Source organism: Epinephelus lanceolatus, chromosome 12 (assembly GCF_041903045.1).
Source record: "Epinephelus lanceolatus isolate andai-2023 chromosome 12, ASM4190304v1, whole genome shotgun sequence".
Taxonomy (NCBI): Eukaryota; Metazoa; Chordata; class Actinopteri; order Perciformes; family Serranidae; genus Epinephelus; species Epinephelus lanceolatus.
In genome coordinates, this window is record NC_135745.1 from 10,703,804 (window position 1) to 10,728,065 (window position 24,262).

Genomic DNA, 24,262 nt, shown 5'->3' on the forward strand with positions numbered 1-24,262 from the left:
CTGAGTACACAATATCAGTTTATCTTTATTTCATAAATCACAATATTCAACGCTGCACACTCATACTATCATATACTAAATACATCGGTGAAATTTCGGGAAGATATGTTACAAGAAATTATGTACCGCCCAAGCCTAGCAATTACCCACCTCACTACCTACAGTAAAAACCTTTCTGCTTTTGGCACTTTCACATTGGCTTCATTTTCAGCATTGAAGATTGCTGCCTTGTATAACCAGATGTATCACTGATTGTCTGCCAGGAGAGAGTGTCTGAAAATGTGCGCCATATTTCTAATGCATGCTTTTATGCAGTGGATGGATGTGGAGGTGCAGGAGTGGGGTTTGAGAACAGTTCAGGCTCTTGGTGTCAGTAACATCAACAGGCTTAGTGCCTTTAAAAATACAGTAAACATCCACATTGTGCACATCATGGTCTCACACAGGCCACTTCGCTGTTGTAGAAACCACACATATAAAGAAACAAGTGAGAATTTTAACAAGTTGGTGTTATTATCAGCAGTAGCATCTGTGCTTCTCTAATTAGAGTTAAATGACCTAACATAATAGGGCAATTAGTTAACGAAACAAGTCCTTCCCCCTCTACAAACAGCCAGCTGCAGCCACAACAAACATTTATTTTAGGATCTGTTTGTTCCCACCAAATTCATACTGAATTTTTACTGATTGTCCCCACACTTAATGTCTGCATGATGAAAGTGTAGTTAAGTGTGTGTGTACAAGGGAGGGTGGGTGCTCTTGTTAAGCCATTCATTAGATTTGACCTAATCTGATGCCAACAGACCCTCCTGAGGCAGAGCTAGTAAGAAGTGGCTGGATCCCTGTGGAGGAACTAATGATCCACTATAGTTTAGTACTCAAATACACACACATCTGTACTATAACAATTCTTTGTCATAGCCCTGAATCAGTATCTTGAAGAAGTGAGGGCCAGCTTCAGTGACCTCACATCGCAGTAATGTTCTCACTCTGATTTTTTAAAACAAATTTGGTAACAAAAGGATTGAAGTACACGAACAAACACACTGCCTGACAGCATATCTCAAAGCATCAGGCTCATAAGCATGCATACGCCAGGCTCTTATCACCAAAAGAAGTGTTTTAAAATTTCTGTTTCAGTTTTTGTGATGCTGTTGAGTAAAACAAAAAGCCAGGTCTGCTGCAGCACAGAAACAGCCTGCTGTTTCCCTGCAAGAGGACACTCTCCAACAATATGCCACCTAAATGTGATGATTCTCACAACTAGCAGTGTGCCTACATAGCTACATGCCTAGTACTGTAGCAAGCTGGAATTATAGTTGTGAGTCACTGTGTAGCCCGTGTACATCTTCTGCTTTGGATTTCACCTTAAAAGCACCATAACACCAGACAGATATGATGTACTTTATCAGCCCGTGACATGCACACATGACATAAACAAGCAATCTTGATACGGAGCCCTTAAATTTGTTTTTTAAAGGGTTGTGCCAAAGATACACACTAAGTGAGATGTTTGACAGTTGAAAAATAGGCTTGTCAGTGCTCACTAGTCACATTATGTAAAGCTTACACTTTCTCTAAGTTACTTCAAATCTAGTTTGGCTTATCGATATATCTGCAGTTAGCTAATAAAGGCTGATAAATAGGCCTGCCCTGGCCTCAGTGCACAAGCTTACTTGGTAAAAGCACCCTGGTCAAATCACTGTGTGTATCTAAATACCTAAATCCAAAGTGGGTAAACAATCTTGTACCCAAATAATGTGGTCAGAAGAGTGCTTTTTGAATGTTCTGAGAGTTATCAATTGCAGTTAAGGAGAAACACAGAAGTAATGGGGAAAGTGCCGTAGTACCTCTTAAACAATGACGTGTCTGTTATAAATGTGTCAACATGTTGGACTATTTGTTGGGGGCACTTGTTTTCATTGCCCTCACTACTTCCTCTCAGCACACTGAATAGGGCGGGTATATGGTAATGATTCTTTTATTGGATCCCCTGTGAGATTCTAATCCTCTGAATTGATAGACAAATGAATAGCATCCTGTCTGCGTTGCTCGTCTCGTGTTAAACATAACTGGAGGGCCTCCACTCAAGCGGCAGCGGCCATTGTCTGTGGCTATCAAACACCCATTAGGCTGTGCGCCAGTAGCTTGTCAACTTTTGACATTACTCACACCACATCCCGTCAGAGAATTGACGCTGAGTCTCGTCCTGCTGCATGAGTGATGTTTTTGTTGATCTCTCAATCACGCTCCTATTGTGGATGGACTTTTACCTTTTTCTCTCATACGCTCACTTCCTCGCTTTTGTCCTCGCTCTTTTTGTTGTGGGTAGCCATTAGCCATATGGTGGCAAACAGGCACAACAATGTGTGCAACAAAACAGAGGCTCAGGAGGGAAGCGCTTGAATTTGAAAGGGTGTAACTCTGTGAACATGTCGCGGACGAGGCGAAGGAGGAGGGCTTTGGCTCGGCCGGCCTCTCGGTGTGACACGGCAGAGGGGGGCATTGGCAATGTCAGGGTGTAGAGACGGACAAGGATTTGGAAGAGTCAAGTGCCGCTGAAAGGGAAGTTGTTGGTGGTCTGCAGAGTTGCAGCAGCTGCCTCTGAAAACAAATGGAAGAAATAAGAGAGACAGAGAGAAAGAGTGGGGGGGGCAGGGGAGTCCGGTGGAAGGCGTGCAGGCTCCTCACTTGTGGGCTCCTCACTTTTTTTTGTCTCCTCGCTTTAATCTGTTAGGAGAAAGAGTGAGGGAGAGAGAGAGAGCTTGGCCATAGCCCATGGGTGCTCCAGACCTTCCCCCACTTTACTCCGGCCAGCTTAACTAGAAGTTCAACACCCCCCAGTCCCCTCCACCACTGCCGCCACCATCGGTTCTCCTCTCTCCCGCTTACTTGCTCTGTATTCAGCCTAGGTGCTGGAGTGACAACGAGCCATTCATTGTGGAGGTAGAGGGAAAAGACTGTGGATCTCTCCTGTGTCTTTTTTTGGGAGGTGGTGGGAGTTGGGAAAAGGGGGGGAGGCGGACAGCGGAGAAGAGGGAGGGAGGGCGCATATTCCTGAAATGGTGAAATACGACAGAAAAAGGGGGCAGAAAGAGAAAGTAAAAGAGTGAGAGGAGAAAGAGAGGGAGGGGTGAGTAAAAAGTAAGAGCGCAAAGGAGGGAGGGAGGGACAGAGGGTAGGCAGAGCTGGAATCACAGAAGGAAGGGAGGGGGGAGAGAGAGAGAGAGAGAGAGAGAGAGAGAGAGAGAGAGGGGAGAGAGAGTGGGCTACCATGCCGAATGAGCAAGAGAGGCGGAGAGGAAGCAGAGCTCCATCAGATGAAATGAGGTGAAAGTAATTCAGGCATTAATCAAGCCAGGGCAAAAGGGAGGGTATACTGTGTTTTCTCCCCCCTCTTTCGCTGCGGAACTGAAAGGCAAGGTGTGAATGAAGGAGCCTACAGTGGCCAGCAGAGAAGCACCACTGGGTCACAGCCTCAAATCATGTCCGAGTCGAACACCATTGCGGCTTCCACCGCAGACCAGGTCAGTTCAAGCTGTCATATTGGTTTTCTGTTTTGTTTTTTTTTTCTTTTTTTTTGCACTGGCATCAGAAGCGAGCGTGCTGATGTTTCTTCTTTATTAGTTGTGCCTCACACCGGCTTAAGCAGCAGGAGACATCTTGTTAGAAGAGTTTTGAAACGAGACTTCTAGGAATAAGAAAAACCAAATGTATCCCAAGTTCCGGCCAGATGTATATTATCTTTAGATCCTAATTCGGAAGTAGTTAGAGGAAGTTTCTAAGAGCAACCGAGTGAGTGTGTGTTTCTTGGACTATCAAAGCAACGATTGTTTTGCCCGGAGCTGCCTGGACAACGGTACAGGGTCCTGAAAGAATTGAATTCATCAAGACGAGCTATTGTCTACACCGCCTTATTTTTCGGTGATCATTCAGGGGGTCTGTGACGACTCAATACCCCCCGCACCACGTGAGGAGGGGGACGCAGCTCTTTAAAAACCCGACCACGTGTGGCGGCCCTGAAAAGTTTTTATAAGTAATTGCAGTGGGAAGTCCGGGCAGCGCTGTGAGAGATGGGGTTGGTAAGGAAGTGGGCTGGTCCGCCGTGTGTGTGAAAGAGAGTGACAGAGTAGAAAAGCAGAAGTGTCCAGAAAAGGCCGATATTTATGCCCCCACCCCTCCACCTCCCCCTCCAGCCCTCGTCCCCAACAAGCCGCTTTAATCGCACACTTTGGCACATCCATCCTTCGCTCGGCTTTCTTTTTTAACTGCTGACTGACTTTGAAACACTTTGAAACAATTAAATTCTCTGATCTGTTTAAGATAAGATATACAGTTATTTCCATTATGGCAGGTAAAGACAAAAAGTGTGTGTGTGCCTTTGTCTGTGTGTGAGTGTGTGCATCCGACCTTGCTGCCGGCTTATGCTGTTAGCCAAGTCCTTGTCTCCTGTTTCCGATTGCTACTGTTGAGGCTGAGTCAGCTTGCTATAGTTCTGTAGGCAAGCACGCACACACGCACACACACACACACACACACACACGCACATGCGTGCACACACATACAAGCATAGGCACAAAAGTTTTGGGTGCACACACAACGCACACGCCAACACTACAGCTGCTCGAATTGCTCACACACAAAATTCGGGGAAGGATTGTGGGTGGAAGGTTGAAGATATTTAGAGCTGCAAAGCGTGTGTGTGTGCACGTGGCAGCACCACATACACAGGTGTGTGTGTGTGTGTGTGTGTGTGTGTGTGTGTGTATTCACAACTGACAGCTCACATGCTAATCCGCTGATTCTGGTCCATTTAGATTTGTTAACACACGCACACCATATTCCAAAAGCTTTGACTGACAGGACTGTGTGGACACTACATAATTATAGGCAGCGGATGCATGTGCAGATGGGTCCATAATTACAGACTATGAATTTATGGTTGTTCTTGTCAGGTACTGACTGCAGGTTTTCTGGAGAATTGTTGTGCTTCACGCTGTTTCTTAATATTTTTCTTGGTAGTATAGTGTTTGTGGACGTGTTTTGTTTATCTTAAATGTCATAAACGAAACAAGATTCTGCAGATAAACCTGATGTGACTCCACCACCCACATCAGGAGACATACTGTAGCAGAAAAGGTTATCTGTGCAGGCCAGTCTGAATGCTTTTGTATTTAAAAAACTCTTTGTACTTTTACATTTATTCTTGTAGAACAAGAATAACGAGAGACAGAGGGATTCATTAACATGCAAATATTGGAAACGTTTTTATATAGGAGTTGAGAGGTGCTCAGATCCAGGTATGCCATCAGTTGATCCAGATTTCAGTGTTTAATTATACCTTGTCAGTTCTTTTTGACCTGTATTATTAAAACTTAGAAATTATTCCAAAGCACAGACATTTTAATGTGTTTTATTCAGACAAGAATACAGCTCAAACCAAAACCACAAAAACACTGATTTGTGTTTTAAGTATGTTCTTTGAAAATAGTTTTCCCTTAATAAATCCCTTGTTGTCCACAGGTACAAACATTGGTAATGTCTTCACAATCACCCAGGGGTAGTGTTATTGGTATGGAAGTACTTCTGTTTGCCTAGCAGGAGGACATCTTATTTGCTGCAACACAAATTGTTTTGCACAAATCAGTCGTCCGACAAAGGACATTTCTACTTAAGCTAAATTTGACAGAAGAACATGTCTCAGCAGGGTGTAATGCAATAAAAACTGAGTTGCTCTAAAGAGAAAAATGTTCAGTGATCTAGCTCACTACTGAAACAGTCCCATAATGCCGTTGTCACATAGCTGAAGAGATCTATAATATAACTGGAACAGTTCAAAAGCCAAACACCTGTAAAGTGAAGTCAACTGTTCTTCAGCACGTTGCTTGTACTTGCTGCTGCACAGTGCCTTGTTTATCAAATATTAAAAAACCCTGTCCCTTTAAATTGCTGTGCAGTTTTGCCACTTTTCAGCGCTGTTTTTTTTGTAATATTTCCTCAAGTGGCAATTTTCAGGTTTACTTTTTTTTTTCAAAGGACAAGAATGTTATCAGTTGATTTTTAATTCTGATCTGACAATTGCCCACAACAATAATGATAATACTAATAATAATCATAATAATTGTAAATTTATATCACTCTATGTAATGACAATACATTTTAAAAGTCTTTTCAAAAGATTTTTGGTGAACTTTTCTTTTTCACTTTACACATATTGGAACCCCCAACTCACTTACCAAAAGAAAATATTGGCACTGTAATTTTCTGCAAACTACAGATATGTTAAATTTGTACGCTTCATACGGATCATATCAACGTTTCTAAAGTGACGCACCTCTGATTGCATGTGTATGAGCAGAGTTTCTCAAGAGGAGGAGGGTATGGTGGATGGCGTTAGACAACGGCCATTTAGCAGACCACGGTACAAGACTGGCTGTGTTTTTTAACGACACACTGTGACAGTGAAGACAAAATTGGGTATTTTGACCTAAAACATTATCTTCTGTGGTTTTTGTGTCCACACATAACCACACATTTACCACAGCGTTTTCACAACATAAATTTAAAAATTGAAAGGTAAAGAAAAGTAAAGTCTTAATTTATTTTCCACATAAGAAACGTACAAATAACATATCCATGGTTTGCAGACACGTACAACGCCAACATTTACTCCAGAATCCCGCAGACTTTGGCTGCCATCAGTGCCCCATCTCCCCTCCACCCCAGACATTTCCCTGATCTCTGTCCCTGTCCACAAATACTTCTCCCATTTCTAAAACCACCCAATATCCTGTCTCAAAAGTTGTTTTTCTGACTGCAAAAAAAAAATTCAATCAAAAATTGCCAGCTCCGATCAAAGCCCTGTTCCTTCATTTCCTCTGTCATTACATGGGTCACATCCTTCTCTCAGTGGTAGACCGACCTCACGGTGTTGGGACAATAGTCTGAGGTCGTGTGTGCATTCAAGGCATGCTTGACTAATAATTGGAGTAATAAGGAGTTCAGATGGATCTGGTAATTGCTAAGTGAGTGCTGGTGATTGTCTTTGACATTCTTTTACTGAAAGAAAAGATCAAATCAGATACCATTTCCATATTCAGACAATAGCAAAGTCATCGCTTTGACTTCATGTTTTTTCAGGAAATTATGCAATATTTTATTATTCTATTATCATTTGAGTATTCCAAGTTGCATTTATGCTAATACACATTTGAGTGCAATTCCCATACACTGAGACTATTTGGCTGGATAGTAAACTGTTTCTTATTTTTGAAACTTAGTCAGTAATAATCATAACTCGAAGAAAACGAATGGCTTTAACAGACTGACCCAAATTATTGCTTTGTATATAAGCAGATTTTCTGGATCATAGGGTGCCTTGCCAAGAAGCTAATGAGGCCTGTTGTGTTGAAAAGTACAAATTCTTCCGCTGTAGATGCATTCATCCAGAGCGCTGTTGCACTCCAACACCTACCTTTTCTCTTTATGTCTCATATAAGAACATATGTAGACATATTTAGCCTTTCTGCCCTGCAGGCTGTCACGGTTTTAGTGCTGGTTTAGCAGGGTGATGTTCTCTTAAAATAACTCCTGGTAGTTTGAACTACTGGGGCTGTGGCAGGAATATTATAAAATACACATTATCAGAAACCTATTGAAATGGAATTGGCTGTGAAACATCCATGGATGTCATATAATGTTATGGTAGCTGCTAATATACAGTTCAGTACATTACATCTAGCGTAGGAAGCCAGCAGGGGCCCACACACACACACACACACACACACACACACACACTCTACCCATCTGGGGGCAGGTGTTGCAGTTTATGGAGCGGAAATGCAAAGTAGCTGTGTTTACTCACTGCACCGAAGCTTAGCAAGCAAGGGAACAGACACATGTGGAAAAGAGAGACAGAAATAGATATAGAGAGCGTATGTGTGGTTGTGTGCGTTCGTGTGTGTGTGTGTGTGTGTGTGTGTGTGTGCCCCTTGTCCATCTCCCTATGGTGGGTCTAACCTTCGGTCTCCCTCTGACTTCACTTAGTTAAGCTTCCGGGCTCACAGCTGCCTTGCAGAAGCACAAAATCATACAACACAACACACAGCAAACTGACTCTACATGCATGGTTGGGCGTATGGATAGTTGCAGGCTCTACTGATAAGGTAGAGGAATTATTGATGGATAATGGCTGGCTGGAGAGGTGGATGAATGGCTGACCAGCTGACTGGCGTGCTGAGAGGAGAGCAGGGTATCTGATGGGAGGAATGACGGACTGGAGGGAAATGTCGCTGACCCCCTTTATGTAGATATGGACGTGGATATACAAGTCAGAATGTTTGATGGACTGCTTATTCCAGAAGTGTTTAAAAGTTAAGAGACATAGAAATCATCCTGGACAATTTATTGATGCCATGTGTTTACGTTATGGCCATCAGTTTGAATCATTTTAACTTTGTTTTTGAGAAATTTTGTGTTTTCAGTTATTTTGCTATGATAGAAGGCTATAAATACTACCATACCCATGAGCCTCAACTGCAGTTGCTATGGAGAAAAAGCCTTCCAGAGGCATCTGAGCATTAGTAAATTCAGAACTCATGTTGCTGTAAATGGGAACAAAACACCCTGCCATAGTTTAAAAATCAATCAAGAACCGAGCCAGAATCTGAAAGTGAACCGATTTAAGCTCCTAGTTTGGGGAGGCACACTTATTGACTTTCTTACAGAGGATTAGATGAGAAGATCAATACCACTCTCAAATCTGTCTGTTCAGTATAAGGCTATAGGCAGCAGTCAGTTAGCTAAGCTTAGCATTAAGACTGGAATAGGGGGGAAACAACCAGTCTGGCTCTGTCCAAAGGTATAGAAGTCAGCCAACAAGCACCCAGACCTGCAGACTCCAGAGTAGGGAAAAAGGTAATTTTGTGATTTCAATACACAAATGAAGCCATTTGCAGAGTTTTGAGATTAGAATACATGTTGATACAGCTGATAAAATTAGAGCTAATTTTAATCTATTTATCTATATTTTATAAATTACTAATACTGCTGGGTAGGTGGTGAATGTTCCCTGTAGACCAATAAAGCCGTATCTATATAATAATATTACACTTTGTTTGTCAATTGCATTTTACATTATTAATCTAAAGTACAACAGGTTCCCCTATGATGTGAAGTAAGTGAGAAGTAACAGAAAACTGAAATACTCAAGCAAACCATGTGACTTCTATTAACACTGGCTTTTTTAAAAAAAAAATCAAAGAACCAGATATTGTCTGATTTAGTTGCTCTTCTTTTGTAATGATGACTAAGTCAGGAGTATTCTATGTCACCGCTAGCCTTTGTGTGCTCCAACTGCCAGTTAAACAACACTGTCTATGCAAAAATTGAAGAGGATTTTTACTTCAGAAACCCTGCACAACCATTATAACTCACCGTACTCTGTTTAAATTGAACATTTATACGCCACTGTGGTAGAGTTACATCAACAAATGAGATAAACAGTAGAACAGTATCATTTGTAAGAACATTTCGGTTAGACATAGACTTCTACTACCAGGATTTAAGAAAGTGAAGGTTTTCAGTTCCTGGATCTTGGCAAGCAAATCCCCATCTTACTTATGCCTCATTTCCACTGCATGGTTTGGATCAACTCCACTCTGCTCACCTCACTTTTGGTACTGGGTGCTTTTCTCAGTTTTGTTTCCCACTGCAGACAGTACCTGGTCAATGTGGGTGGGACTCTTCGCTGACCGTCGAAGTGACCCTGTGTAAAAATGCCATTACATCATCTTAAATGCAATTCAACGTGCATTGCTCTGTATAGCTCTTGCTGGATCATTTCATCTGCAACCAAACAGGAATTTCTGCTCTTTGTCAGTATTGAACAGGGTGTGGTTCTGCTGGCTGCCATTTTTTTTTTAAATCTGGGTCGAGTGAATAAGAAAATCTCAGTCACTATCAACTGTAGCTTGGCTATTTAGAAATGGCATGTTTGTGCAGGATGTTCTGTGTCATACCAGTTACAAATCTCTCTACCCAATCAGTGGTCTGCAGTGTTGTAACTTCACCTTCTAGTATTGTCTCAGCTCACTTTAAAATTCAACTGAGGTAGTACCAAAAATGTACCAGGTACTGTCCACAACTTTTACCAATGGAAAACCAAAGAAGAACAGTTCAAAGCAAGTTAAGTCAAGTGAGCTGTGCCATATCATGCAGTAGTAATGGGGCTCTAGATTGCCTGATAGTGTGTCAATTAGAAAGCTTTGAAATGTATTTTGATGATATTAGAGTTTAAAAAACAAAGAAAAAGAAGCTAAACTCAAGTGAAACAAAAGAAAGTATGGAGTATTATGAATTTTAAAGCACTGCCTTTTGTTATATATATGTCCTCAAAAAGGCCCACTCATCTGTCAATGTTTTTTGTTTTTTCTTGTTATGTTTTAAATAGTCAGTAGATATCTATAAGAAACATGCTTTTTCTATCCAAGCTACTGTATAAAACCTATAAATATACAATAAAACTATTGAATGAAATGATACATTTCTTACTTTCTCTGATGTTTTTGTAAGATATGCAGTGAGGATTGCTGGGTAATATAACAATAATAATAATAATAATAATAATAATAATAATAATACATTTTATTTATATAGTGCTTTTACAGCTCTCAAAGACGCTTTGTATGTATGTCGATGTTGTCCAATGTCAAGTCTCTATTTGTTTCAAGTAAATACATGCACGATAGCGTACAAAGGACCGTCATAATAGTGTGCACCAGGGCCTGTCATAACTTCGTTATGCCTTTGGGAGAGACTGTCTTCAAATGGTGTCAAAGGGGTCAGACCTTGAAATAGTTCAACACATTTGTTGTTAGTATTACTGCAATGAAACTCTGTCTATTAGAGTGATGTTAATTCTTTGCCTTTAATGATAATTTGTTGTCATTCCTTTCTTGCTTGACATATGCAATAGATGGGATGTCAGGGTTGATAAGGCAGTCATAACAAGTTTTTAAAAAATGACGAATTACAGATTAACCATTACCTGAACCATAACTGTTCATTCATTATCATCAATCATCAATATCTAAAGTGTAAAAGATTGTATGTATTCTTATAAACAGTTTACCTGCTTTGTGTTAGGAAGAGGCAATCAGTTTTTAAGTAAAGACCCAAAATTTAAGTATATTTATAGAAAGACGGGGGAAATAAAGGTCTCATCTCCTACATCAACTCTACACACATTAAAACATGTTATTAATAGTTGTGAGTAACACACATATATGGGTAGGTAACAGAGTGGCTAGTATCTCAGGTTGAGTTACCCTCCCCAGGCAAAAACACCCTGTTGAGGAATGTATGGGTCATGGCAAGGGTGAACTGCCCTAAGTTCCCTTCAGTGGCATAGGGAGCATTTTTAAACCTGATGCCTTTGGCCATTGGGACTGATGTGGATAGAGGTCATATTCTGGTATGAGCAGGCCTGTATAGTCCTGACTTAAGGCCAGAGAAAAAACACTAATAAGACACAGACTGACAGAGAGACAGAAACCAACAGGTGTGATAGATTTTTTACTTCCAAATCAACCAACTTGGGTTCCCTGAAAGCATTCATGGTCATATTTGCCTCCGTGCACAGCATTTGCACAAAGATAATCATAGTTGCTGAGTTGCCTTAAGAGCCCTTGACCTTTGACTGTACCACACTGGTGTGGTTACCCATTTATTCAAGTTCCTGGAACTCTTCGTTATTAACCGAAACTAACTGGACCATTGTGGTGAGTTGAGATCTGCCTTCCTCTGTGAAATGGCTGCAAGCCAATTCAGGCTAGTGAGGTGCTAAATTGCAGTACTGGCACTGTGGGATTTTAAAATGGATGGTCATTGTCACCCCACCTGCCTTATTGAATTGAACTCAGACTTTTAGTTGAAATGTACTGACCTTGCAGGTCATTCTTGTTGTGACCACAGTCCATTTAAAAAGTGCTACACTGCTGCTGTGTCTTCCTGTCTAATATTACTCATCATTTAAGGCAAATTTAGGTAGTGTTAATGACAAAAATGCACAGAAAAAATATAAATTTTTCTATGAAAATCTAAAAATAGCTTATCAAATATGATACTGAAAAAGAGGGAGAGGCATTATCAGGGACACCACACACCACGGCCACTCCCTGTTTGAACTGCTGCTTTCCAAAAATTCTTAAGGCTAACTGATGATGACTGGCGGTAACTCATGATCAAAAATACTTGATCAAAAACTTGATTTTGTGTTGCCTTTGCTGTTACCCCTCAGCTCATTAACAGTTATGCTGAGTAAATCCTGTCTTATTTCCAGTTTGGTCAGACTGTGGGGCTTATTTATGGCTAAAAGTTGGCTTCCTGTCAATGGTTAAATCTTCCCTTTTTATTCAAATAGAAAGTTTATAAATTGGGTTCAGCTGCCATTTTTTTAGTACCCTTCCAGTTTGATTAAAGTCCTTTAAAACAGTACACACACCAGTATAAAAGTTATGATTCATATACTGGTTTTGATCATATTTGGAAGCAGCTGCTCACATGTACGTAAGTAGGATAATCTTTCACTCATAATGAACATTTAAACATGTCCGCAAACATATGAACTTGTAGAAAGTCACACATTGACACATACTAAGACATCTTGGTCATTGCCAGAAAGTTTCACTACACCCTGACATCAAATACCCGCCCCCTCCCCCTTGTCCCAGTCACACCCGGACTTCCTTGTCCTTTTTGGCCCTTCTTGGCCCCACCCCGTCCTTTCTTTCTTGCAAAGATGTGCACACAACTACCACACTGTTTCCACCCCCCTTAAAAGGTATTTTAGGATTCAAGCCTGGTAAGGTTTTTACTAAAAGTATCACAAAGACAGTTGGTCAGTCATCAGTGGGACTATTGGAGGGGCTGATGCTGTTATTGCATCAGCTTCCTCACCATGGAATTTTATGTCAAGGTAAGGAGCTGGACCAAAAAAGAATTTATAGAGAATGGAGACAGAGTTTTAATCCTTATAAGCTTTTATTCCTTGTTGCAGGTAAATTATATCATAACAAAGATAATATAGACATTCTATGCAAATGTATAAATGTTCCCCGAGGATGTTATTTAACTTGGTAAATCTTCTTTTGCATTTGTGCTTCTGAATTACAAACTGGTCCCCCAGTCGTTCACCTGAATGACCTGCAGAACATTTGTTTGATTTGAAATATTCCCACTGTGTGAGGCCTGTTTGTTAGCCTCAGACTGTGTGGGAGACTGCTTCTTTTAATGTCAGACATATTCACTGACTCTCCCAATTCTAATGGCTAACGGATGATGACTGATGATAAAATCATGATAGATAATATTTGTTTATCTTTTGTGTTGCCTTTGCTGTTACCTGTAGTTAATGAACAGTTATGCTGAGTAAATCCTGCATTAACGTAAGTCTTATTTCCAGTTTTGGTCAGATTGTGGGATTTATGGCTAAAAGTTGGCTTCCTGTCAGTAGTGAAATCTTCCCTTTTCTTCCAAATGAAAAGTTTATAAATCGGGTTAAACTGTGATTTATTTTTAGTACCCTTCATACAAACCCTAAGATGACAGCAGTCCTTTAAAACTTTACATGCACACAGGTATACTAGTTATGATTCAAATACTGGCTTTGATCATATTGGGATGTGATGTTTACATTAAACACTGCAGCCTGGTTAATCATCTCCCTGCGTACGTGGTTTCAACATCACCCTGTTGTCTGATCATCTGCATCCGTTCAGGTGTGTTTTTCATTTTGACACTGGCTGCCTGGTCTGTGCTGCTACCATTTTACTGGAATTGGCTTCTCTGTCTTATTGCCATTACTGGAATAATGGACAGGCGATAAAATGTATCCTTCCAGGTTTACTGTTCATACGTGGCTTGTGGCAGTAAAAAACGTAGACATGCCACAGTATCCCATTTTCTTCAGGTTTCTCAAAACTGGGATGTGGGCACATCCAGGTTTCTGAAACCAGGATATTTATATGTGCAAACAAATATACGCATCACTAACCACCACCAATAACCACAATACTGGTGCGTATGTAAACTAGTGTGCATGTAAACCACAGTGGCCAGTGGCGGCCCCTGAATGTGACATAAAATGCATGCATTATATTTTAATCATCCATGGCCCATTTCAGCAATTTCATTTTCAATAGCTTACATTTGATATACTACTCAGCTACAATATCAAACTGTGCCCTGTCAGGTTAGTAATGACAACTTGTAGACAGCTACTGGTCGCATGGAAGCTAGTGGCACCTTGTGAGCGTTGCAGGGATTCCATTCTGTATTCATGCTTGTGCTGTTGGCTAAATTTAAGTAATTTTTGGAAGACAACTCAGCAGTTTAATGTGGAAGTGAGATGAAAAAGACATTTTGATTATATGTGCATTTTTCCTGCGCAGTCCTCACTCATATGCTGACTTCCTAAACCGGCAATCAGTCATCAAAACTTTGAGAACCCCTCATGTAATACACTGATTGTCTCTTTAAATTTGTCCTGGAAGAGATGTCAGTGAACTTTCATCCGTGGCAGCTTTTCTTATACTGTAGACCATCATACTGTAGGCTGCTTTCTAGAGACTACGTGCTCATGTACTAGTTTGAGTTGTTACAGAATCCATGGCTGTGAAACCTAGGAAAACCATATCAGAGATGTTGCATCTTCCCACAGATATTGTCAACATGGTTACAACCTAAGTTTGCTTTTTAATTTTGCCTTAAGGCTCAGACATACCAAACCGATGCAAAGAACTAGTGGCAATGAAAGCTGACTGATGCTTTGGCTCAAGTCACCTGTATCTCAGCAAAAAAATTGCACATAAACGCACCACAAAGACTACAACATGTACATTCTGTAGCTGCATGAGAAGAAATAACTCTCTACACCAGCAGATGGCGGCAGTCTGTAATCGTCATTCGAAAAGGGAAACGACCATTATGATGCTAGTTTGCTAGTTAGCCAGTTAGCGCATTAACAACACAATTATATATTGAAAGAACAAAACATATTTGCCATGTGCCATTGAATAATTACACAAACCATCAAGAATCGTTTCAGCTTAGGAGCTCAGTGGCTAAAGAAAAATAACCTTACCCTAGGTAACACATTGGTTTTGATCTCACGGCCTCTTGACTTTAGCTGTTTGTTTATTTTCCTCTCTTCATTTTCCTTTCTCGTTCACTGAACTGCCAATCAGAGTGATTTCATTCACTGAATGAAACACTGTCATGCTGAATTGGTCAGTTGGCCAGGACGCACCGCAAAGACGAGGGTGACAGACAATCACCAATGTTCACTCATGGCACAACACTGACTGATGGCCGACTGTCGGCTTGGTGTGTCAGGGCTGATACCTCACTGATTTTAACATTTCATAATGTCTATTTTAAATGTACACATGTAAACATCGAGGGTATGTTACTGTACTTGGACATCAATAGCCAAGTTAGCTGGAGACTTTTTTTGCATTTCAAACATTGTAAGGTACATATTATAATTTTGCATTATGCAACAAAGGTTAATAAAAAAATGAAATACACTCACATCATCACACCTGCACAAGTCAGAGATCATTTTAAAGACTAAAAGCATTACTCTGAAAATGACAATGAACAATAAATGTGCCATGTGTGATGTACGGAGCAGAACCTAAATCATTTTTATTGATACGGTTATCACAACAGTCCACACTCCTCAGTAGTTAACTGTGATATACTGCTCTAACCTGCACACATTTACAGTGCAGTGGTGCAACTTTAGGGAGTTTAAGCAAACGAGGTAAGGAGAAAAGGCTGATGAGGCTTATTCATCAGCTTCGTCATGGATTTATAGGAAGCAAAAACCAGGGGAGAAAAGAGCTGATGATGAGGCTTGTTGAGGCAGCATGCTCACCGGGCTAGCAGGGAAAAACGAGAGGGGAAAAAAGGTTGATAATGCTTGTTGAGGCTGCATGTGTGCGATGTGTGTTTGTGTTTTTCACACAATCTCACTGAAGCAGTTATATTGCACTCACTAGCACTTACAGTGTGAGGATTGAGGGCAACTCCTCGGATATAATGCCTCAAGTGAAGAGGGCAAAACAATGAGGAAAAACAAGGACAAACACGAGAGATGGAGAAAGATGAGTGTCCATTATCCATCTTTCTCCATCTTCACCGTCTGATGCATGTGTTTGTATTGGTAGAGAGACAGAAAAGTAAAGCAGATACAGTAAATTTCAAAAACGTATTCATCACAGTGGCAGTCTACCTTTAGATTTATCCCTGCATTGCATTTTTAATTATATAATTTCTGCTAGTCAAGAGACAACAAAACTCAAAAATCAACTAGGACCGAAACCATTTTCATTCTGTCGATCAACCTGCCTGTAATATTCTCAGCTAATTCAAAAAAGTCAAGTCATGGAAAAAAATGTACACAGGATTTGATAATTAGCGTTCCTGAACGAATAATTTGTTGTCTCGATTTAGCGTAATTTGTCACCCTCTTGCGATTAGTCTTTTCCTGCGTGTACCCTTCATACTCTCACTATGGATTTCTTTGATTTGATATGTGGTTATACGTATGGTTTTGACTGCTGACATTGTTTTATCTCTGAGATCAGATAGGATAACAGACTGTTCTGCCATAAAAACACTGATGAGTACCTTTTATATGCCTCCTGTGTATTTTTACACAGAACTAAATGATAGCAGCAGCATTCTGCTCTAGATTGTGATTTTAAATAGCATCCCGGCTTTGTAGAACTAAAAGATGCATGATGGGCCTGATTTTTAACACAACAGCATTGACCTCTAGTGTGGTAAACATAGGTGTTGGCAGTGCTTTATTAACAATAATGATGGCAATAACCTGACAGTAACAATCATTTACCTTCTCTGTTATATGGCGGCAGATCTTGTCCTCTACTGGGATGATAAGGAGCTCCCAAATCTTATTGTTTTCCTAGCCACTGTTTTTCTTCTTTGAATTAGCTGCTAACTGCTATTAGCTGATTTTTAAATCTCCAGTGTGGGTCGCTAACATAACATGTCATCAAAATGTCACACCCGTCTTGCCAATGGTCCATTCTTGCCAGCTGTCCTGTTTATACAGACATGGCGCTGTTACTACCTTCGGTGGCGGCTCAAAGGCAAAACATCACTGTCCCCCCATTCCGCAATCGTACCTTATATACAGAACAGTGAGGCAGCACAAGTGTAATAAAAAGAGCTTTAGCTTCAAGGCTCTGGAGCACTAAATAAATGTTTTTCTTCTGGCTGTCTTCAAACTGATGGCTGACTGAAAGCACTACACCAGAGGCTTTTGCTGCAAGAGGGGAGCAAGCAAAATATGTAACATGATATGAAATCAAGAACACAATTTTTTTTCTCCACAGTGCCTCCCAGGTGTTATACAGAAAGGGGGAAATGCCTTATTCCTAAATATGACCACCAGGTCTATTGGTAGTTTTCAGGGATGTATGATAATATTGGTACATCATAGGTATCGGCTGATATCGGCTTTAAAATTAACCATCGCAATTGGCCAACATGTTGATGATATCGGTACATTGTCGATATCGGGCAATATTGGCTTTAAAATGAGCTATTAGAATCGGCCAACGTGCTTTTTCTTTTTCTTTCTCAAATTTTGCGCTTAATAAGTGACTGAAATGATCAATTGATTATCAGAGTAGATGCTGGTTCATTTTCTTTTTTTATCGTCTAATCCATTAATCAATCAACCACGTTAGCTCTGGAATCAACAAAACAAGCTGTAACAACAATTTCAATTTCAGCTCCAATGCTGATATCGTGGAAATGTTGCAGCTTGAACCAAGTATTCATGCACCATTTGCTCACACTACTGGCCTTATTGGATGCCAGTGCCATGTCTGTGCTCTTGTGCATGCTGAACGATACGTGCACTTGTGTGTGTGTATGTGTGTGTGTGTGTGTGCGCGCGCGCGTGTGCGTGCGCGTGCGCGTGTGTCTCTACATGTTTGTGAGTGGGAGTGTGTGTGGGGGTGAGAGGGATGCAGGTGAACAGCTTGCGAGGGCCAACAGTTCCGCAGGCCAGTCTCGCGCATCACTTGACAGCCATACCCGATGAAGGCCTACGCACAAATGAACTTGTTAAGCAAATGAGTGAACAAGCGAGGGAAGGCGGAGGGGTGGACGGGGTGGGGGTGGGACAGAGCACAGTGCAGTGGCTTGAGCTAGACCTGCCTGCCTGTCTGCACTCATCAGCCATCACTGCCCCTTGTCCCTCTGTCTCTCTTTCCTTTTTCCTTTTTCCTTTTTCTGTCACTCTGTCTTTCTCTCAAAGTGCTCTCGGTATCCATCTCTGTTTCAGTCTGTCTCTTCCCATTTCTCTCGTTCGCTTGTGCTCATGTAATTCCATTGTTTTATTAGAGAACAGCCTATTTCTGAATTGGATTAGAAGATTGTCTTCACAGCGCTTTGACAGGGTGCTGTCATCCTGCGCTCACAGACAATGGACAGTAAAAGAGATTGTCCAAACAGATTGGTCTTGCTGTGTAGAATTGGAGTGGTTACCAAAAATCTAATAATAGATCCATGGTATTTACATGTATTTTGCATGTAGCTGACATACACAGAGAGGACTGAAAATCCAGTGACAATTAGGGAATCTGTGATAATCTTTCCTGAAATACACATCAGATCATAGGAGCTGCACACATGTACGTACACATGTAAGTAGGATAATCTGTTACTCATAATGAACCCATGAACATGTTCACACACATATGAACATGCAGAAAATCTCACAGTTGCATATCTTTGTCAACGCCGTAAAGTTTCAATCTTTGTTTTTTCTGACATCAAATACCCGCCCCCTCCCTTTGCTCCATTCACACCCAAAATCATTGCCCTTTTTGCCTCTTCTTGGCCCCACCCTCATCCTTTATTTCGTGCAAATATATCCACACAACTACCTCACTGCCTCCTCCCCCCTTAGAAGGTTTTATAGGATCCCAGCTTGGTAAGGTTTGTGCTGAAAATATCAAAGACAGAGAAGTTAATCATCAGGCTATTAGGACTGTACAAGGGGCTGATGCTGTTATTGCATCAACTTCCCCACCATGGAAAATTATGTCAAGGTAAGGAGCTGGATCAAAAAAGAATTTATAGAGAATGGAGATAGAGCTTTAATAGGTAGAAGGTTTTTTTTCTTTGCTGTTGCTGGTAAAATGCAGAATAACAAAAATGATATAGACATTCTTTGTAAAATTCTAAATGTTCCCCGATGATTTTATTTGACTGGGTTAATCCTCTTTTGCATTTGTGCTTCTGAATTACAAACGTGTCTGGTACAACTGGTATAGAGTAGACTAAAATGTTGGGAACATGAAAATGCAGAGTGACAGAGAAAGAGTAGACGCTAAGTTGTTTTGCATATGCACTGACTCTGAGGCATGTGGATTCATCTCTGATCCCCAGAACATTGCTTGGGTGATTAAATCTCAACGTGTTATCAGTGTAACGTGGGGGGTGCATTTATATCTGTTGGTAGAGCTGTCCACTTGTGATCATGAAGATTGCATTTGAATGGCATGTGTGTGCAGGGCCTCAGCTGCAGAACAGGGCTGAGGTGGCTATCTGTTACTTTGCCTCAGGTACAAACTACAAAAGGTTGACACAGATGTTTGAAATAAGCTAAAGTGTTCGGTATGCCTGAGAGGAAGTAGTTTGTACAAAGTGTTGTCCGTACACTTTTGAAGGCAAAATTATTCATACTGGGATGACCACACTTGATGGATAATGGCTCACACTTTTGGATAGTCTCTCCACAAATTCAAAGTGTTATACCTGATTACGCAAACAAAAAGTGATGTGAGTAGTTGTGTGAAGAATGCAAAGAACGTAATAAAAAAGTGCAGATCCCAAGACTTTCTGAGATTACTTTATTTGTCTCCGTGCAGCAGCATAGGGACCTCATATAAATGTTTGTGTGGACCAGCACACTCCGCCATTTTTGTTTTTTCTTAAGAGTCTGCCGCTGACCTTAATTGACATCCTGGTATACTGCCCTCACCGCTCATGTGCTTAATTGCACCTTTGGTTGCATAATTCCAAAGGATGTGCACAATCAATGGTCTGATGGAATGCTGGGTAGTCTGCACACCCAGGAGTGCATAGTTAAACAAACTGGAGAAGCCTGACTTGCTGTGCGACTTTCTCAATGTATGGAGTGATGTAACCTTTAAGTGACCCCTAGCTTCTGGGCGGCCATCTATCCCACCCTTCCTCTAACAGGGCCTGACTCTCTCTCCTCCTCCTCCGCTCTCCTCCTCCTGACACCCCATCCATTGGTTTCAATTAATCAGCCGTGGAGGGGGATTTATTCAGTCCCTGCCCAATGGGATCCTTTGGTATGTGGCCCCAATGGTAGCAGGTTGAGAAGCCACGGTCTACACTGTCTTTAGGCCTATTACTCTCACCTCACAGCCCACTCATAAAGAGAGCTTTGAGCAGCCTGTTTTTGGGGGGATCCGGTGGGCTTTTTGTCCCATAATAGCCGAGTGGATTCAGTCACTGCAGACAGACATGTTTACTAAACTCCGCGTAGGTGGAGCAAGGGAGATTACGTGTGCCACTTTGAATGAACGAGGCCTGATTATTGGCTGGAGGAAGTCTGGGGGAACAGTATCAGGAGTAGCTCATGTGAAAGAGTAATTTAAAGAGTTTTCTGAATGCATATATTTGCCTGATTGTGATTTGGATATAAAAGACATGACACTGACATGAGTCGCTGTTTTCTTATGCCTTGACAAGTTGCTAAAAGGGTAGTATTTAAGAGAAATAAGGTGTTTGGCAGAATTTGCACTGCTGAAATGTTGTCTCTTTCTACTAAGGGTTTACCTGCCTTTAAATTGTTCCATTATATCTTATAGTCAAGGGTTATTCTCTAAATGGGACCTATTATGTTTTCCTTTCTGTCATATATATGTAGTGCCACAGTCTTAAATGTTCTTATGTGGCTAAAGTTTCAAATAATGAGGTAAATATATGTAAAAGTAATTCCTGTGAGCAAAAACCTCAGGCTTTTGAGTGTTCTGAGTAATCTATTTACAATTGTTTGTCTACTTTCGAGACAAAACTGAAGTCAGTTGATGATGGATTTCTTGATATGGTCATCTGCTCCAGGCACGTTACAGCAAGTGTTGCGTAGCCTATACTGCTACATGTTAAAGTGATAGTTCAGGTTTTTGGACATGAAGTTGTGTGAAACGCTGACCATCTGTAGCTCTGAGGTGACGGTGTCACTACTGTCAACGAGCCTCCTGCTCTGAGAAATGGCCCGTAGCTTACCGGAGAAAAAGTAGTTCTGAAGATATACGGGGGACACGTAACCAAAAGGTTTTAAGCTACAAAAAAGTATGCATGTGTTTTGTTAGACTATTTCAATAATTTTGAAGCATCCCTGCATTACGTCAGACCTTGCTATCAATTGGGACTATTTTCTGGCACTAACTATACTTCTGGCGGTATCACTCCGCCGTGCAGGCCCGCAAGACAGCACGCCAACAGAAATCAATTAGACAGTTCATCACCACACCGTGCAGGTGCGCAGGATAGCAACGGCTAACGAAAACTTCATCAGCTGTTTCCAACAGAGAACCAGTAGGCTATTATTAGTGAGGAAGAAGATGTACTAGCCCTGTATATACCTACTACTACAGCACGAACACCGGCTCAGGCTCACGACACACCCTCGTCAGCTGCTGTAGGTAAACAGAGGAATACCAAAATGGTGCGAACTTGTGATTTCCCCAGCTGTGGGAATAAAAACATCGCCAGCTCCCAATTCCATCGGTTTCCTGTTACAGATGTAACCCGTAGGCAACTTTGGCTTGTGTCAATTGGGATGAACCTCGCTACCAAGCCGGCGAGGGTGAAGCAACTGTACGTATGTCAAGCTCACTTCAGCTGCCCACAGATCCTGACGGACAGAGAAAACGCAATTTCCACACTGCTGTGCCCAAAGAGAGATATATTACCTAATACCAGTCTATATAACGATGTCTGTAACTGACTGTCTGTAAAACAAAATGTTTGATTGAACTAATAGCCTGTTGTGTTGTGGAGAGTAGTTTTTCCTCACTAATAATAGCCTACTGGTTCTCTGTTGGAAACAGCCGATGAAGTTTTCGTTAGCCGTTGCTATCCTGCGCACCTGTACGGCGTGGTGATGAACTGTCTAATTGATTTCTGTTGGCGTGCTGTCTTGCGGGCCTGCACAGCAGAGTGATACTGGCCAAAAAATAGTCCCAATTGATAGCAAGGTCTGACGTAATGCGGGGATGTTTTAAAATTATTGAAATAGTCTAACAAAACACATGCATACTTTTTTGTAGCTTAAAACCTTTTGGTTACGTGTCCCCTGTATATCTTCAGAACTACTTTTTCTCCGGTAAGCTACGGGCCATTTCTCAGAGCAGGAGGCTCATTGACAGTAGTGACACTGTCACATCAGAGCTACAGATGGTCAGCGTTTCACACAACGTCATGTCCAAAAACCTGAACCATCACTTTAACATCAGATAGACATGTAATCTTGATTGTTCGTATTGTTAATTTCTACTGGATTTTTCAGTCAGATTCCTGCTGTACATGTACAGTTGTGAAGATTTTGGTTGAGGAGCTTTGATTGGTTTATTTTCACAGCACACTATACTTTGTTACAGTTATTCTCCAGCTGCAATGATGGTGCAGAGACGATGAGAGCGCAGATGCAGAAGATTTGGCAACACTGATCTAGCAGACTGGGCTTTTCAGGAGGGGGGCTTAAAGAGAATGGAGTGTGTCAGAAAGAGGGTGAATACAGTTGCAGAGAGACAGCATGAGGAAAATTAAGTGCGTTTTGAACGTTAATTATGTAAACATCTTCTGGTAGAACCCCAAAATACAAGTACAGAACTGGAAACTAGAATAACCACCCCGTGGTTGTATGCCTCCGCACACCGCTCAAATTTCTCTTACAGTTTACATCTGTGTCTGTTCTAACATGGATGCTTCACACACATCTTCCCCCTGCAGCACATACAATCATCACAGTTTCAAGATGTTCCTGAGATATGACGTAAGGGCCAGAAAAGTGTTTTATGCATAATGTTATGATATCGCAGTGAAGCTGACCTTTGACGTTTGTGCCAAATTTGAGGAAATTCCCTCAAGGTGTTCGGAGATATCGCGTTCACGAGAATGAGACTGATGCAAGGTCACAGTGACCTTGACCTATGACCACCTAGATCTGATCAGTTCATCTGAGTCCAAGTGAACATTTGTGCCAAATCTGAAGAAATTTCCGCAAGGCATTCTTCAGATATCACGTTCACGAGAATGGGACAGACAGATCCCCAACCCGAAAACATAGTGCCTCCAGCTATGACTGTTGCTCGCTCAGAGGCAAAATGAGCATAATAGGTCCCCTTTAAACCTCCACTCTGTTAAATACACCCTGATCTCTCTTGAAAAGTATACAAGAAATGTCACAGAAAGCTCAAAATACCAGACAGATTTAACTTTCAGGATGCAGTCTTTTTTGTTTTTTTTTTTCTTTTTTTTGTTTGAGACAGTACTTCCTCTTCACACACTTTTTTTTTTAACTGTTTGTTGTTTATTGTCAAGAGGCTCTCATGACATTGTCTGATGCAAGAGAAGTACATACATCAAACTGATGTCCTTTTCACCTTTGGCAGAGCTTTAGATAGCACCTAAAATGCAGTAGGAGTGAGTTGAGATCAGATTGCTGGAACTGCATTTGGAGCCGCTCATGTGAATGCAAATGAATCCCTGACTGCATCAAAGGTCAACTTTGTTGTGTGTGTAGATAATATAGCAAACAACATCTATATTTCAGCCGAGACACCTAATAATGTCACCACATCTCTCACATTCGGTTGTTTCACCATCAATAAATGTGTATTTTCTTACTTTAAGCAGAAATGCAGATTGTTAAAGATAAGATCAATTAAGCCCAGTGTGAGCTCAATTTATCCTGACACCAGCTAGAACAAGGCCACAGACCTGTAAGGATGCAGAATGATTCAACCCTTCCCCTCTCAGTGTTTGGACAGATGTCTTCAGTCTGTCCTGACAAGACATTTTTTATGCATCTCCCTTTCTACTTCCCACGCTATCCAGCTCCATCTCAGTCATACATCACATATTAGTTTTCATTTCATATTGCCAAAAGCAGTTCATG

The 24,262-nt window shown here is 41.2% G+C and overlaps 1 protein-coding gene across 2 annotated transcripts in view; it reads left to right on the forward strand.

Annotated features, from left to right (window-relative positions):
• The window catches only part of slc6a9 (solute carrier family 6 member 9), a 78,008-nt gene that overhangs the window by 18,421 nt on the left and 35,325 nt on the right, over positions 1–24,262 (forward strand). The window contains exon 1 of one of the 2 annotated variants that reach the window (XM_033649792.2): positions 3,234–3,527. The exons of the other annotated variant lie outside the window; for it this stretch is intronic. Within the exon in view, the coding sequence (XP_033505683.1) occupies positions 3,486–3,527 (42 nt within the window). The 5' untranslated portion in view covers positions 3,234–3,485. Of the gene's footprint in view, positions 1–3,233; positions 3,528–24,262 lie in introns of those variants that run through there. 2 annotated transcript variants of the gene reach the window in all.